At 52.9% G+C, this 15,324-nt stretch overlaps 1 protein-coding gene across 2 annotated transcripts in view; it reads left to right on the plus strand.

Moving 5' to 3' along the window:
- FLNC (filamin C) overlaps positions 1–15,324 on the plus strand; it is a 77,654-nt gene that overhangs the window by 39,406 nt on the left and 22,924 nt on the right. For both annotated transcript variants that reach the window (XM_088141473.1, XM_088141472.1), the window contains exons 12-30: positions 473–666; positions 857–970; positions 1,196–1,339; positions 1,967–2,090; positions 2,669–2,829; positions 3,952–4,042; positions 4,329–4,498; positions 4,827–4,944; positions 5,241–5,503; positions 6,605–7,202; positions 8,295–8,468; positions 8,974–9,136; positions 9,643–9,803; positions 10,351–10,518; positions 10,883–11,006; positions 12,117–12,273; positions 13,229–13,418; positions 13,531–13,554; positions 14,178–14,425. In XM_088141473.1, coding sequence (XP_087997599.1) covers positions 473–666; positions 857–970; positions 1,196–1,339; positions 1,967–2,090; positions 2,669–2,829; positions 3,952–4,042; positions 4,329–4,498; positions 4,827–4,944; positions 5,241–5,503; positions 6,605–7,202; positions 8,295–8,468; positions 8,974–9,136; positions 9,643–9,803; positions 10,351–10,518; positions 10,883–11,006; positions 12,117–12,273; positions 13,229–13,418; positions 13,531–13,554; positions 14,178–14,425 — 3,386 coding nt within the window. The remainder of the gene's footprint in view (positions 1–472; positions 667–856; positions 971–1,195; positions 1,340–1,966; positions 2,091–2,668; positions 2,830–3,951; positions 4,043–4,328; positions 4,499–4,826; positions 4,945–5,240; positions 5,504–6,604; positions 7,203–8,294; positions 8,469–8,973; positions 9,137–9,642; positions 9,804–10,350; positions 10,519–10,882; positions 11,007–12,116; positions 12,274–13,228; positions 13,419–13,530; positions 13,555–14,177; positions 14,426–15,324) is intronic.

A 15,324-nucleotide genomic window follows, 5' to 3' on the forward strand; every position in this document is an offset into this window, starting at 1 on the left:
AAAGGGAACCAGGGAGAAACAGGACTGGAAATGGAGGTTTCGGGGGTTTGGCCAAACCTGTAGATGGGAGGGTTGGGGGTGGGGGGTAAAAACAGTCAGGATGGCAGCCACAACTAAAATGTAAAATCCCTGCCCCCTTTTCACGTTGCAGCCCCACTCCCTCTGGAGCCTGTAGCTCAAGGATATTAGATTGGTATCAGTTGGAAAGCAAAAAACTGAAGGCGTGGATTGTGGCACACACATGAGCATCGTTGTGTTAATAGCCTAAGCCAGTGTTGCTCAACCTCGGCCACTTTAAGATGTATGGACTTCAACTCCCAGCATTCCCCAGCCAGCCCTGCTGGCTGGGGAATGCTGGGAGTTGAAGTCCACACATCTTAAAGCGGCCGAGGTTGAGCAACACTGGCCTAAGGAATGACCCCCACTCTGTTTGCTTGTCTCCCAACTGTTTGCTCTTCCCACCCTCTTGCAGGCTTCTCCATTGAGGGCCCCTCGCAGGCCAAGATCGAGTGTGACGACAAAGGAGATGGTTCGTGCGACGTGCGTTACTGGCCCACCGAACCTGGCGAGTATGCCGTGCATGTGATTTGCGACGACGAGGACATCAAGGACAGCCCGTTTATTGCCCACATCCTGCCGGCCACCAACGAGTACTTCCCAGAGAAGGTAACCCTTTCCTAGCTCCTAGCTCCTGAGATGTCTGTGGATCCATCAGGATCGCATCTTCTGGAATCCTCCTTCCCTGGAGAACCAGCCCCGGGAAGGACTTGCAGAATCCCAGCAGAGACATCCTGGAGGTGGTGGTCCAAGCGTTCCGGGGCTGGGCTCACTCTTCTCCCAATTCCATCGCTTCCAGGTGAAAGCTTTTGGTCCTGGCCTGGAGCCTGTTGGCTGCATTGTGAACAAACCGGCGGAATTCACCATCGATGCCCGAGGAGCCGGGAAAGCAGAACTCAAGATCTATGCACAGGTAGGTGGGTGATGGGTCAAAAATGGCATGCCTTTAAACTCTTCTTCATGCTTGGAGAAGGGAGCCCAGGAGCAGTCACCGACGCCCTGCCTTTATCTGATGGCACTGGAACCTGAGCAATGAAGCAACTTCTGCTTAGGAGCCCCAGGATTGGCCCAAGAACATCCTTGGCCAGCCAAGAGTAACTTAGGAGTTGTTTTTTACCGGAAGTATTTTTCTTCCTAGGATGCAGAAGGCGTCCCCATTGACATCAAAGTCAAGGACAATGGCAACGGTACTTTCTCCTGTGTCTATGTCCCCACCAAGGCCATCAAGCACACCATCATCATCAGCTGGGGAGGCGTCAACATCCCCAAGAGTCCATTCCGAGTGAGTGACTTAGGGGTGGAGGGGTGTGCTTGTGCGCACAACCAGTCCTTGGCCGTCTTCTGTTGATGGCCCTTTGGGGGGCAGGGAGAGGTGTAAACCAATGCATGGACAGGTAGGAGATCCCTGGCCAATCTCCTGCTGAAGCTTAGAGGTGGGAAGGTCTCTGTCCAAGCTTGTAAAGGCAATCAACCGATCCAGCTTCCTCTCGCCATCACACTCATCTGGCGTAGTCCCTCCCCAAACTTGGATGAGGGTGATATAGTTCAACACAGCTTAAGGGCAACCAGGACAAGCTGAGCAGAATTGGAGGCAGTAGGAACCGAGATGGAGACCCTGCCTCAGAACAAGGGGTCTCTGACTAGCCGTCCTGATTGATAGGCCTTAGTGGACCTGACCCAACTTTTATAAATTGGTTGGATCTCCTTAAAAGCCACCCAGGCCACTATCCTTAGTGGTAATGAGTTCCATAGGTTAATGATGTACCAGGATGCTTTAATTCAGATTCCTGAGCTGAACCTCAATGGCTCTTTCCAGTCTGTTATGATTCCACAATTCTACTTTCCTCCCCTTGCTCTGGAAAAACCCTTTGCTTTTCATAAGCCCATCTGCCTTTCTTCCTCCTCACAGGTGACTGTTGGAGAAGGCAGCCATCCAGATAAAGTCAAGGTGTATGGTCCTGGAGTGGAGAAAACAGGGCTGAAGGCCAACGAACCCACATACTTCACGGTGGACTGCAGTGAGGCTGGGCAAGGTGAGCCCCAAATCTGAGATCCAGTGGGAGGGTATGAGTTAAAGCTAACTGCAAAAGCTATTGGGTTGAACCAGCTCCCAAGGTGCCCTTTCTGGAGAAGGCATCCCACCTTTGGCCTTTCCATGGGTTGGGGGGTTCCCACAATGCCCCTGACTTTTGATCCTTCACCCAAAAGTCCTGCCAAGGCAAGAGGTCTTGCTGGATTCTGGTGGGTTTATAGGAAGACACTGACTTTGTGCGCCCTTCCAGATTTGTCTGACTAAATTTCCTATCATCCCCAGCCAGTAATCTGGAGGCTACTCAGTTGGGGAAGCCTAACTTGTCTGCCTTCCATCCCTTCTGAGGAGCTCTTGGCTCCATCAGCAAGGCTTTCATGGAGGATTCAAACGGGTCTAGGATGCAAGCGGATATTGGCTTATCCATAACATTGTCAGGGAAGCTCATCCTGTTGGGTGCACACCCTGAAAAAAGATGCTGAGCTTGGGAGAGGGATGACCAAGTTGGAGCTGGCCCCCTCATCCCCAAACTCCAGACCCTTAATCTGCTTTCTACCAACATCTTCCATGTTTGCTTTTCAGGAGACGTGAGCATTGGCATCAAATGTGCACCTGGCGTGGTGGGTCCTGTGGAGGCTGACATTGATTTTGACATCATCAAGAATGACAATGACACCTTCACTGTGAAATACACCCCCCCAGGCCCCGGGCGTTACACCATCATGGTGCTGTTCGCCAGCCAGGTAAGGCACAGGGAGCAATGGGGCTGCCCAGTCTCAGAGCCCCTCTGTAGCCAGATATGGGTGCAAGTCAGGATGTGGTCTGGATCAGAACCTTTTGGCCCTTTTTCCTGCTCAGCTGATTGACAGTTCCTGTTTTGCTTCTCCATCCCCAAGGTGCATGACTTCACAGGAGAGGGAGAGTTTTAGGGCTCTGGCAGGGAGAGAGTAGGCTCCATTCAGCCATCACTCCATCCAAAGGGTCTGTCTGGCTTTTGGCCAAGAACAATTCCTCACCAAGGGATAAGGGGAAAAGGGGAGGGAAAGAACAGTACACATGGTGTAATCAATCTTTTATTTGCCACCTGGGTGTAAAGGGAAGAAGGAAGAACCTTGAAGAACAGGAGGAAGAGCTGCAACCAAGACCACAGTCAGATAAAAGAAACTTGAGTCCGGGCCAGAACTGTAATCTGAGTAAACTTCTCAAACAAAACCTTCTCTAGTTCTCATGATGATAAAGGGAGGGAGGGGGGAAGCACGTTCAGGCTTGCAAGATTCTGTTTCTGTAACCTTATAATGAAAGTGGTTTTAGCATTCATGACTTTGGTGTTCAAGTCTGGTCTACATTCAAAGGGCTGACATCAATCTTGCAAGTCTGAATGCGCCTCCCCCCCTTTATCATCATGAGAACTAGGGAGGGTCTTGTCTAAGATGCTTTCTCAGGTTTCAGTTCTGGCCCGGACTCAGGTTTCTTTTATCTGTCTGTTGTCTGGGTTGCAGCTCTTCCTCCTGTTCCTCAAGGCCATTCCTTCTTCCCATTACATCGGGCCATTCTGAAACTGAGCGTAGAGGGACACAAGTCCCAATTCCTCATGACATCTTTCAAGATAAGAAGCCCCTCCAGGCAAACAGGGGCATCCATGGGGAGGGGGGACAAAAAAGTGTAAAAGGGGTGGGGCTCTCTTCACAGGTTTGTACCTCCCTCTTGGCTTCTTTTTACCCTCTGCACACCCTCCTGGTCCCACCAGGTGTTTATTTTAGAGCTGCAGCCAGGGAAAGGAAGCCAATGAGCCAAGGGGTAGGGTAAGCATTTGCCCGTCCAGGTACCCTCTTTCCTGATTCCTCTGTTCTCCTGGGCCCCTGCAGGAAATCCCGATAAGCCCCTTCCACATCAAGGTGGATCCTTCCCACGACGCCAGCAAAGTGAAGGCCGAAGGTCCTGGCCTCAATCGGACAGGTGAGTTCCCTGAAAGTGGAGGTGCGGGGAGGAAATTGTGCCCTTCCTCTTCCAAAGAGGGGGCAAGTTTTAGCTCTGGGGAAAAACCGAGGCCCTTCCCAGAAGGGGTTTCTCCACAGCTCAGATTGCAGCTTCCAGAGGTGAATGGGGGTCTCCAGCAGGGAACGGATTGCACAAAGCAGCCCCTCCAAGCTGGGTCCCCTGGTGATGTGGCCTCCACGGTTGGACCCTGGTGAGTCAGGGAAGTGCGAAAGGCTGATCCCTGTTCTTGGCGTTTCCTCCCCAGGTGTGGAGGTCGGGAAGCCCACTCACTTCACTGTGTTCACCAAGGGAGCTGGCAAAGCCAAGCTGGATGTCCACTTTGCTGGGGCCGCCAAGGGAGAGGTGGTGCGTGACTTTGAGATCATCGACAACCATGACTACTCCTACACGGTCAAATACACAGCTGTGCAGCAGGTGAGTGAGGATCTGCTACGCTCTTCCTCCCTTCTGGTGGCCTCCAGGATGGTCATCCAGCCACAGGGCTGCGATTTCCTAGGTCTCCTTCCTAGGAACTTCCTGACTGTGCATGCCATCAGCCAGTGGAACAGGCTGCCACGTGAAGTCAAGAGGTCTCCTTTGCTGGAGGCCTTCAGACCAAGGCTGGACGGTCAGATGCTCTAGTGGACCTTGCATCGAGCAGCGGGTGGGACAGGATGAAGCCTACAATTGCCCCTGTGATTCCCTGACCTGCATATATTTTATGCATAACCTTACGAGATGTATTCCTGTCCCCGCTAACCAGGGTAACATGGCAGTGACCGTGACCTACGGCGGTGATCCTATCCCCAAGAGCCCCTTCCCAGTGAATGTGGCTCCTCCTCTCGACCTCGGCAAGGTCAAAGTGCAAGGACTCAACAACAGTGAGTTTGGCCATGGGTCTACTTGTGGGCTCAAATGAGTTAAAAGGGTTGCTAGAATTGTAGTGGTGGGTTGTGCTCCATGGGGTCTGGATAGCCAGTCTTCCAGAGCACGTTAAATACTTTTGTACCTTTATTTTCCAAAAAGAGGTAGAGCTTTAGGCTCCTCCTCCAGACTCCTCCCCTTTCCCACCTATCCGACCTGCCACGCAAGATCCATTCAGAAAAGCAGGAGAGGTCTTTGAATAGTTACATTTGTTTAACTCTCCGCTTCCACCCTCTCTCTCATCCTTGCGCAGAGGTCGATGTGGGTCGTGACCAAGAATTTACGGTCAACACGCGGGGAGCAGGCGGCCAGGGCCAGATGGACGTGAAGATCAGTTCGCCCTCCCGTCGGCCCATTCCTTGCAAGGTGGAGACGGGGGCCACCAACGACATCCACTCGGTGAAGTACATGCCGCCTGAAGAGGGCCAGTATAAGGTGGACATCACGTATGATGGGAATCCTGTGCCAGGAAGCCCCTTTGCTGTGGAGGCGGTCATGCCCCCTGACCCGTCCAAGGTCAGCCCCAGCCTGATGCGCAGCACTGCACGCTATCTGGTGGGGGTGGTGAAATTGCCCTGGGGGTATGAATTGGGTTAGGGTAAGGAAGCCCCCTCTGGTCCCCTCCAGCTGCTTCAGTGGCTGCACGTCCAAAGTCTTGCTCACTGGGGAGGACCTGGGCTCAGTGGTTTAGCACATGGGCTGGGTTCACACAACATGCTTAGCCTGATTGCTAAATTCACCCATTTCCTGGATTGGCTTAATGTAGGAAACCTTAAACGAGCCACCTGGCTGGGTTTGCACAAAAAGCTACCAAAAACACAAACCATGTTAACACCAAGCAAGCTTTGCAGCTTGTGAAAATGCACCTCTTGGTCTTTACCTGGCTAAGCACATGGTGTGAACATAGTCTTACTTCCCCCCCACCCCCCCCAAATATCTAGCACCTCCAGGCAGGTCTGGAAAAGGCCCTGGTCCAAATTCTGGGGAGACTGCCTGCTTTGAAAAGACTCGGTAACTTGGTGTTGTCACTCTCAGCCAGCGGGGTCCATGTTGGCTGGGGGGGATGGGAGCTGTAGGATAACATATAAGAGAGGCTGGTAGGAGGGGACGAGCCAGATGAAAGCGCAGTTGGGGTCAACATAAGCACTCTTCCTGTGACCCACAAGTATGAAGTTGGATGCTGCTCCTGGAGCATCTTCCTTCAGTTAGTAGCTTGGGCTTCCTAAGCCATCGGCTGAGTCATCTTGCGATAGCTGGCCAGGGTGGCAAGGAGGCTTCCCTGAGAGTAATGCAGTGGGAGAGCCTATGGTGGTGCTCCAGGCCTCCTCCCTTGCTTCTCCTGTTAAATCAGGGTTTCTCAACCTTGGCAATTTTAAGATGTGTGGAGTTCAACTCCCAGAATTCCCCAGCCAGCAGTTACCGTTGTTAAGCGAGGACTACCTGTAGTCAGAAGCTTGGAGGATCAGGCAATCCCTGCCTGTTCTTCTCCACGTTGCCTGGTTCACAGACAACATTTCTTGGAAACCCACGGCAGGGGATCCACGTTGTCAGCCTGAATGGTCCCAGCGGGTCAGGGAGGTGCTAGGAACATGGCACTCACCCCTTGTTCTCTTCCAGGTGTGTGCCTATGGGCCTGGACTGAAGGGCGGCTTTGTTGGGAAACCTGCCCCTTTCACCATCGACACCAAAGGGGCCGGGACAGGGGGACTGGGCTTGACCGTGGAGGGTCCCTGCGAAGCCAAGATCGAGTGCCAGGACAATGGGGACGGGTCCTGCTCCGTATCCTACTTGCCCACGGAGCCCGGTGAATACACCATTAACATCCTCTTTGCGGAGACTCACATCCCGGGATCGCCCTTCAAGGCCGACATCAAGCCTGTCTTCGACCCTTCCAAGGTGACGGCCAGCGGGCCTGGTCTGGAGCGGGGCAAGGTGGGCGAGGTGGCCACATTCACAGTGGACTGCTCCAAAGCGGGCGACGCCGAGCTGACCATTGAGATCATCTCCGATTCGGGGGTCAAAGCTGAGGTGCTCATCCAGAACAACAGCGATGGCACATACAGTATCACCTACATTCCTTCCTTCCCGGGCACCTATACCATCACCATTAAATATGGCGGGCATCATGTACCCAAATTCCCAGCACGGGTCAACGTGGATCCTGCCGTGGACACCAGCAACGTCAAGGTCTTTGGGCCCGGAGTGGAACCTCGAGGTACGTTGGGGAGAGCGGAACAGCGGCCATCTTACTTTTGCATGGCAAAGGGGCAGAGTCCCAAGGTGGGGGAAAATGTTATAATATTAATAACAAACTATGCAGATGTTAACCTCAGGAAAGGTATTCTTTAGGGCAGTGTTGAAGTCCACTCATCTTAAAGTGGCCAAGTTTGGACAACACTGCTTTAGGGGTAACTACTAGCTAGAAATTAAACTGCAGATCTATTTGGAATATTGAAGCTGCAGTTGAGTCCCAGCTGCCTATGAAACTGACAACTGCAAGGTTTGGCTGTATCAACAGAAAGAAGGTTTCCCCATCATGGGGGGTTCCGTGCTATTCTGCATGGATCAGACCCCACCTCGAGGCCTGGGACCCCCCAGGAGGGTTTGGAGAATTGGAAGAGATCCAGACTAGAAACTAAGTCCTGTGAAGGGAGCTAGAAGGAGCCTTGGAGAAATAAGATGGAGAAGAGGTTAAACTCTCCTCGGAGGCTCCAAAGGATGCCAAGACCCGCTCTCTTGCGTTCCAGAGGACGGGACGGGAAAAGTTTAGGCACAGGAGGGCAGATTGTGACAGAAACGTGGGAGAAACTTCCCAACAGTAAGAGCAGATGGACAGTGGAACATATAACCCTGTGAGACTGCGGGCTCCCCTTCACTGTAGGTCCTCAGGTGGAAAACAGACAACCATCTCTCTCTTTAATTTACGCTCCTGCCCTGAGCAAAGGGCAGGGCTGCGTGGCCTCTGGGACCCCTTCCAATCCATGGCTTTTGAGACTCTACAATTTCAGAGACCCAGAAACACTTCTTTACAGCACGATCTTCTTCATTCCTCTTTTTTGACGGGTACCGTGGACTGCCACGCGGCATTCTCCCCATTTTTGATTTTTTAAAAATGAAGGATCCAATTATATCGGAGAGGTTTACATCTAGGACTCCTTGTCGTCCTCTTTTAGGAGAAAAACAGATTTCTGGACCCACCTGGGAATATGGGCTTGAATTCTGGGTTCCTATGGCATTTCCTGAGGGCCCCCAGGGCGATGCGAGAGGCGTTTGCAGTATTGCTAAATCGTTTTCCTTTTCTCCCCAGGAGTGTTGCGTGAGGTCACCACGGAGTTCACAGTGGACGCTCGCTCTCTCACCAAAACTGGGGGCACCCACATCAAGGTGCGGGTCATTAACCCCTCAGGGGCCAAGACGGACACCTATATCACCGACAATGGCGATGGCACATACCGAGTCCAGTACACTCCCTTTGAAGATGGTGAGGCTCCCCTTATGCGCTCCTACTACCTCTGTTCTGCTCCCTCCTTGCTTTGATGCGCAGCGCTTCCCTGCTCCCTTTCACAAAATGGGAAGTAAAATTAGGAACCGGGCGCTTCTAGTTGCCCCAAAAGTCCCTAACCAGAATTCTGCAAGCCGAATGTATTCTGCAAAGTGAGTTTGTTTATCTTCGCTCCTTTGCAACCTTCAGGCAGCTCCGGGCAACCTGGTCTCGGAGAAACCCCAGTCAAACCGCGGGTTTCTCCAAATGCTTTCGTGCCTATTTTCGGTCTTGAGGGCTAGCAGCTTGAAGAAAGAAAGGAAAAAAAGGAAACATTCTCGAGATGCTGAATAGATGGGGGTATAGGCGTACAATGGCAGAAGTCTTGGGAGCGTCGTGATGATGGGAGGGAATGCAGTGTTCCCCCCGCCTGCCCCCGGCAAGGGTGCGGTGATGTTTGCCTCACACAGGGGACAGGGGCCCACTTGAGCTCTTTACCTTGCAGGCATGCATCTGGTGGAGGTGACTTACGACGATGTGCCGGTGCCCAAGAGCCCCTTCCGGGTGGGCGTCACCGAGGGCTGCGACCCCAGCCGTGTCCGTGCCTACGGCCCTGGCCTCGAGGGGGGGCTGGTGAACAAATCAAACCGCTTCACTGTGGAAACCAGGTAGGCTCTCCTTCACCTCTCGGAGGCAAACTGAGTTTAACGGGAATTATTCAGCTCCAAGAAAAGGTGGAAAAACCCATGTTTATTCTCCGAGGGCCTCGGGTTCAAGGCAGAACCACAGAGCCTCTCCAGCCCTGCCTTTGCAGGTAGCATTTGGTCTAACCCAGTGTTTTTTCAACCTTGGCCACTTTAAGAGGGGTGGACTTCAATTTCCAGAATTCCCCAGCCAGCCATGCTGGCTGGGGAATTCTGGGAGTTGAAGTCCATCCCTCTTAAAGTGGCCAAGGTTGAGAAACTCTGCTCTGATGTCTTCCGCACGCAACCCTAGTGCGTTTCATCTGCTTCATAATTTTGCTCTTGTTTTAATCCATCCAATGATTTTAATCCATCCGATGGTTTTATGCTGGACAGAAGGACTTCCAGTAGAGATGTTGGATCCGTTGGTTCCTTTTGCTGCAGGCCCTGTTTTTTGGCGGGGTTCTCTAAGGGGTCTGTTTCCTTGACAGGGGCGCAGGGACCGGTGGTCTCGGCTTGGCCATCGAAGGCCCCTCGGAGGCCAAAATGTCGTGCAAGGACAACAAGGATGGCAGCTGCAGTGTGGAATACATCCCCTTCACGCCAGGGGACTACGATGTCAACATCACCTTTGGTGGACGCCCCATCCCAGGTGGGTGGAGAGGATGGTTGAGGAAAGGGATGCCCAAAGATGGCGGGGGGGGGAAGGACGTTGTTCTAGATCTGGGAACTCTTCTGCGCAAGCTCCTTTCCTCCAAATCTGGAGGAAGAAAGCTCTGTGGGTCTTCATCCTCCAGGGGAAGAGTGGGGGCTGGTTGGAGTAGCCCCTGTTCCCTGCTGATCTAGCTCTCTTTCTCTGTGGGTTACCTTACTTCAGGGTTTCCCAACCTGATCAACTTCAAGATGTGTGGATTCAACTCCCGGAATTCCCCCCAGCATGGCTGTCTGGGGAATTCTGGGAGTTGAAGTCCACACATCTTGAAGTTGATCAGGTTGGGAAACCCTGCCTTACTTGATAACCCTATTCTTGACAGTTGCGCATGTGAGAATGCTTTTGCCTGGGAACGCTCCCCTTTGATGCCATTCCAGGCATTCAGCTCCATGGCTTCCTGAGTGGAAACCCGGATGTGCACCCAGATGTCCAGGTGCCAAAAGGGTGATCCGTCTGTGGGGGACTGATAGTTGATCTCTCTTCTCAGGGAGCCCCTTCCGTGTTCCTGTCAAAGATGTGGTCGATCCCAGCAAAGTGAAGTGCTCGGGGCCCGGGCTGGGGGCCGGCGTGAGAGCGCGTGTTCCCCAGACCTTCACAGTCGACTGCAGCAAGGCTGGGCTGGCCCCCCTCGAGGTGAAGGTGTTGGGACCCTCAGGTATGGAGATTTGGGGGGAGTGTTGATTAAGGCAGCATTATAGGATGGTACATTTCAGCACCAGGAAGTTGGGAAGAATTGCCTCAATGTGGCTTGCCTGGCCGTGTGCTGTGGCATGTGGAGGGTAGCAAAGGGCAGAGGTCTATGCCTGGATCCTGGAGGAGGAGAGTGGAGCGTTGTTTCCGCCTTGGTGGCCAAGTCTGGTGTGAGCGGCTAAATGCCAGGGTGGTGGCTCTTGGCTTCCCCTCTTGTGGAGAGTCTGAAGGACCTGCTGGGCCCGTCCTGCCCAAGCTGGAAACTTGAGTTGACTTGAGCCCACCTTAGATGCCTTCTATTCCTTTGCTCCTCGTTCTTCTCTGTCCAGGCGTGGCTGAACCAGTGGAGGTGCGTGACAACGGAGACGGCACTCATGCAGTGAAATACACACCGGCCACAGACGGGCCGTACACCATCTCTGTCAAATACGCTGGGCAAGAGGTGCCCCGCAGGTGAGCCATGTGGGCCGACTCTTGGGGGGCTTGGGCTAGAGGGTCCTGGCTGCTTCCCCTTCTATCGTTGGAGGGCCCCCATCATAGATGCCAGCTCCCTCCTCTTGACGCCCCCGTGCTCAAGGCTCAGCAGCACAGCGAGTTGCTCAGCTGTGTCTGTCACTCTCCCCAGCCCCACCTCCCGGCCCACAGGAGAACTCTGTGTCCTGGCCGCACATGTCCATCCTGTCCAGCAATTTGGCTGCTCTCCATCATTCTCCCCACGCATAGGATGGTTATTCTGTGAACCTGGCTCCAAGCCCACCCTCTGGCCCACTGCTGGGGAGAGCGACGGAGAGCAGCCAAGGTTTTGGGAGTGGGGGAGGAGCAAATCCCCCGGGGTGGAACACAGTCTGGCCAGGGCTCAAAGCTCCTGTGGCAGGGAAGAAGTGCCAAAGTTCCCCTGTCTGTATTTATAAAACGGTCTTTTGTGTTACGTCTGTTGGACTCCTGGTCTGTTCTAGAATTGTCCAGCCCATTGCCCTCTGGGTGAACCAGACTACAATCTCCAGCATTCCCAGCCACTGTGGCCCAGTGAATCAGGGATGGGAGTTGTAGTCTGACCAATCTTGCAGTGGGGAACCAGGAATCCGTCGAACCGCTGGTCCCCTGACCTCATGCAGAGTGTCTCTGTCCTTGCTCCCAGCCTAGAACCATGTTTCTGGCCAGTGTAGCATTAGTTGTGTTCAGACAACACGCTCAACTGGGGCTGTGACAACTTAACAGCTGGGTTTGCTCAATATGTTAAGGTGCGTTAGTGTTGACCTTGGGAAGTTGATTTGTGCTTGAGGCTCTCATGCACCCCCAGCCTGTTTCATGAATTTGTGGTTTGGTTCTTGCGTGAAACCAAAATGCTCATAGCCAGGAGAAGCACGTTGTCCAAATGCAGCCCTGGAGCTGGAAGGTCCAGGCACCTTTCGGGTCTTTCAAGAGGAGACTTGCTGGGCAGAGCCCCTCGCTCACAGCACCTCCTTGCTGGGCAGAGACGAGTCCCCCCGACTGAAAGGGGATCCTGGGTGCAGGGAGGGCCGGCCAGACCCTCTCTGATCTCCCAGCTTCTGCCTCTTTCAGCCCCTTTAAGATCCGGGTCCTTCCTGCCCACGATGCCAGCAAAGTGCGAGCCAGCGGGCCTGGTCTCAACGCCTCGGGCATCCCTGCCAGCCTGCCTGTTGAGTTCACCATCGATGCCCGTGATGCTGGGGAGGGGCTGCTCACGGTACAGATCTTGGTAAGTGACGGCATGGTTTCTTAAAGTCTTGAGACAGTGGTTGTTCCAAGCCACAAACTATGGCTTATAAGCGTCAGTGGCTGCCTGGCTGTCGCTTCACACTAAGCAAGAAGCAAGCAGGCCACGTTAGCACAATGTTGGGACCAGCCGCTGAATTCGCACCACGCGCTGGACCAAATCGAACGCCCACCCCCGTCTCGGCCTGTTGCATGAACCAAGTCATCACATCAAGCTGGCTTGGAAAAATGTTAGGGGAACACAGCGGTTGTGTTTGGGGTTATGCGGGACATTCGTTGCTGGATTCTTACGAGGAGGAGTCTGGAGTGTGTTTCCCTGCGAGTCAGTGCCTCTGATCTTTTACTCACCTGCCGAACAGTGGTGGCCTCAGGCTTCGCTCCAGCGGGATGATACTCCAGAGATTCAAGCATGATTTCTGATAAAAAAGCTTTTAATTTCATGTGCTAAAAAGGCCCCTCGTTATGCAGGAATTGGCTACTGCAAACTGTAAGCCTCAGACCACGTATATAGCTGGACCAGGGTTCAAATCCTATGTCTCCTTCTCCCACTGGGGCGTCAGAACAGACTCAGAGGAATTCTTCCTTGACAGGAAGCGCAGGGGGCACCTGTCCGCTGTTACTGCAAAGGTCTTTTATTTCCGACCTGTGCACCTGGCCCTCCTATTCGCTGGTTGCGTTTGCCGACGAGTGAGAAAGACGTTTTGTATATGCTCAGGGATACTCTTTTCTCTTTGCTCCGCACAAGCCCTGCCATTGAAAATGGAGCAGAATCTCCCCACCCACCTTTTGGCCCTCTGGAGGCAGAGGTTCATTTGCAGGCCCCCATCTCCCCCCGATTCCTTGGCCAAAGGTTTTGATTGAAGGAGACCCACACTGTTGCTTTGGACACAGCCTGAGGATGGCTCTTGACCAGACCCTCTGCCTGTCTTTCTCCCCAGGACCCCGAGGGCAAGCCCAAGAAAGCCAACATTCGGGACAACCGGGATGGGACCTACACGGTCTCCTATGTTCCGGACATGACGGGCCGCTACACCATCACCATCAAATACGGAGGCGATGAAATCCCCTACTCGCCTTTCCGCATCCATGCTCTGCCTGCTGGGGATGCCAGCAAGTGCCTGGTGACAGGTAGGCGGTTGTCCCCCACACCTGGGGGCCCCCCTCTTCTTTTGAGCCTTTCTTGGGTGAGAGCACCTCCCAACAAGGATGCTCACTGTTGTTTCCATCTCTCTGTTTGCAGTGTCCATCGGAGGCCACGGACTGGGTAAGCAAGAAACTGTCATGCGCCTATTGTCCCATCATACCCTAAGCCTGCCCCCAACTCTTTGGATCTCACTGTTCCTGGGAAGCAACGAAGCCCGGGAGCTTCTCCGTGCAAAGAACGGGTTCCAGACTTCCTCCTGGAGTTGTAGGGTCTTCATCACTGGAGGTTTCCAAATAAAGGCTGGAAGGCCACTTGGTTGGTGTAGAAGACCTTTATGAGGTCCTTTTCCAATCCTATGATTTTATGGTTTTACCACCCTAGTTTGGACCCCTTTCTTGAATCTCCCTTTCTCCCTCTTCTAGATGCCCATTGAATCATTTTGGAGTTTTCTTTTTCATCCATCTGTCCTTCAGGTCCACAGTCTGTACAAATTGGATGTTCTCTATTTATTTTAGACTGCGGTTCCCATTATTCCCAATTTTAAACTTAACTCCACCTGCTGGGCAGAGCCATTGGCCGAGCTGGAACAGGGCGATTTTCTGTGACTTCTGACTTGATATGCACTCCAGCGTTTCTTTCATTCCCCCTCTGAACTAACCCTACCTAAATGGTCTGGTGTGGCCCCTGGCCCTGGCTGGATCCTCAGCCGCATTATGTGACAATTGTCCTCCATTTCTCTGTAGGAGCATGTCTTGGTCCCACCATCCAGATTGGGGAGGAGACGGTGATCACGGTCGATGCCAAGGCAGCTGGGAAGGGCAAAGTGACGTGCAAGGTTTCCACGCCCGATGGGGCTGAGCTGGATGTAGACGTGGTGGAGAACCATGATGGGACCTTTGACATCTATTACACAGCTCCTGAGCCTGGCAAATATGTCATCACCATCCGTTTCGGAGGCGAGCATATCCCCAACAGCCCCTTTCATGTGGTGGTAAGTATGGGGTGTTTGAGCTAAGTGTGCCCAGACAAACCAACATTGGTGGGGTGGAGGGACACAGAGAGGGCACAGTTGTCTAATGGCCATCAAGCGTCAAAAGGGTTACCACTTTGCTGGTCTCTGTACTCCAGTAACCTTGGGAGAGACACTGATGGGACCTGGAACTCCTGGTAGGGTCTCCCTAGCTGATGAGGCCAAAAGGGGCAGGGGAACTAAGAGTAATCTGCAGTGGGGTGAGGGCATGTGGGACTCTGCGTGTTATGAGGGACACCAGCCTGTATAGGAGAAGGGACCTGGGATCAAACTCAGAAGAAGGTAGTTGCAAATGGTTTCTGTCTTGTGGCCAAAACAATAGCACAGGCAAAGCTGAAACTTTTCAACAAGTTTGGGTGCCAGATGCTAAGACCCACCTAAGCTGGAAACATTTCTCTAGCTATGGGGAACTTGGTCAAACTTGAGAGATCTGGATTGTCAAAACTGAGTAGACCTGGGGATGCCTGAAGCAGTCAGGCCAAAACCACCCGGAAGTCTGGTCACTGATGGTGCCAGTTTGGAAAGACAAGTTCTCAGCTGACAAAGATATGTATGATTAGCATGTGGATGTGAGAAGCATGACTCATGGGAAGCTTGAAACTGTCCAATGGAAACAAAGCATGCTACGCTCCGTGTGTTAAGAATAAGCAAATTTAGGGGGACCAGAACAGGCCACTTTAAATCAGACAATTATATGATATGCTACTATTTGAGACATGGAAACATCCAAAGGAATGGAGTGGCTGTGATAAACAGCAGAGACGTGTGCTTGGCTATAACCCAGTGACAGGATCGTATCTTTGGAATTAGTGGATTCTGTGTATAATATAATATATATGTATGTACTGTGGAGTCCTTAG

This window comes from Python bivittatus, unplaced genomic scaffold (assembly GCF_059951505.1).
Source record: "Python bivittatus isolate LINGU-HERP-01145 unplaced genomic scaffold, Pbiv_v1 ctg000330_np1212, whole genome shotgun sequence".
Classification (NCBI taxonomy): domain Eukaryota; kingdom Metazoa; phylum Chordata; class Lepidosauria; order Squamata; family Pythonidae; genus Python; species Python bivittatus.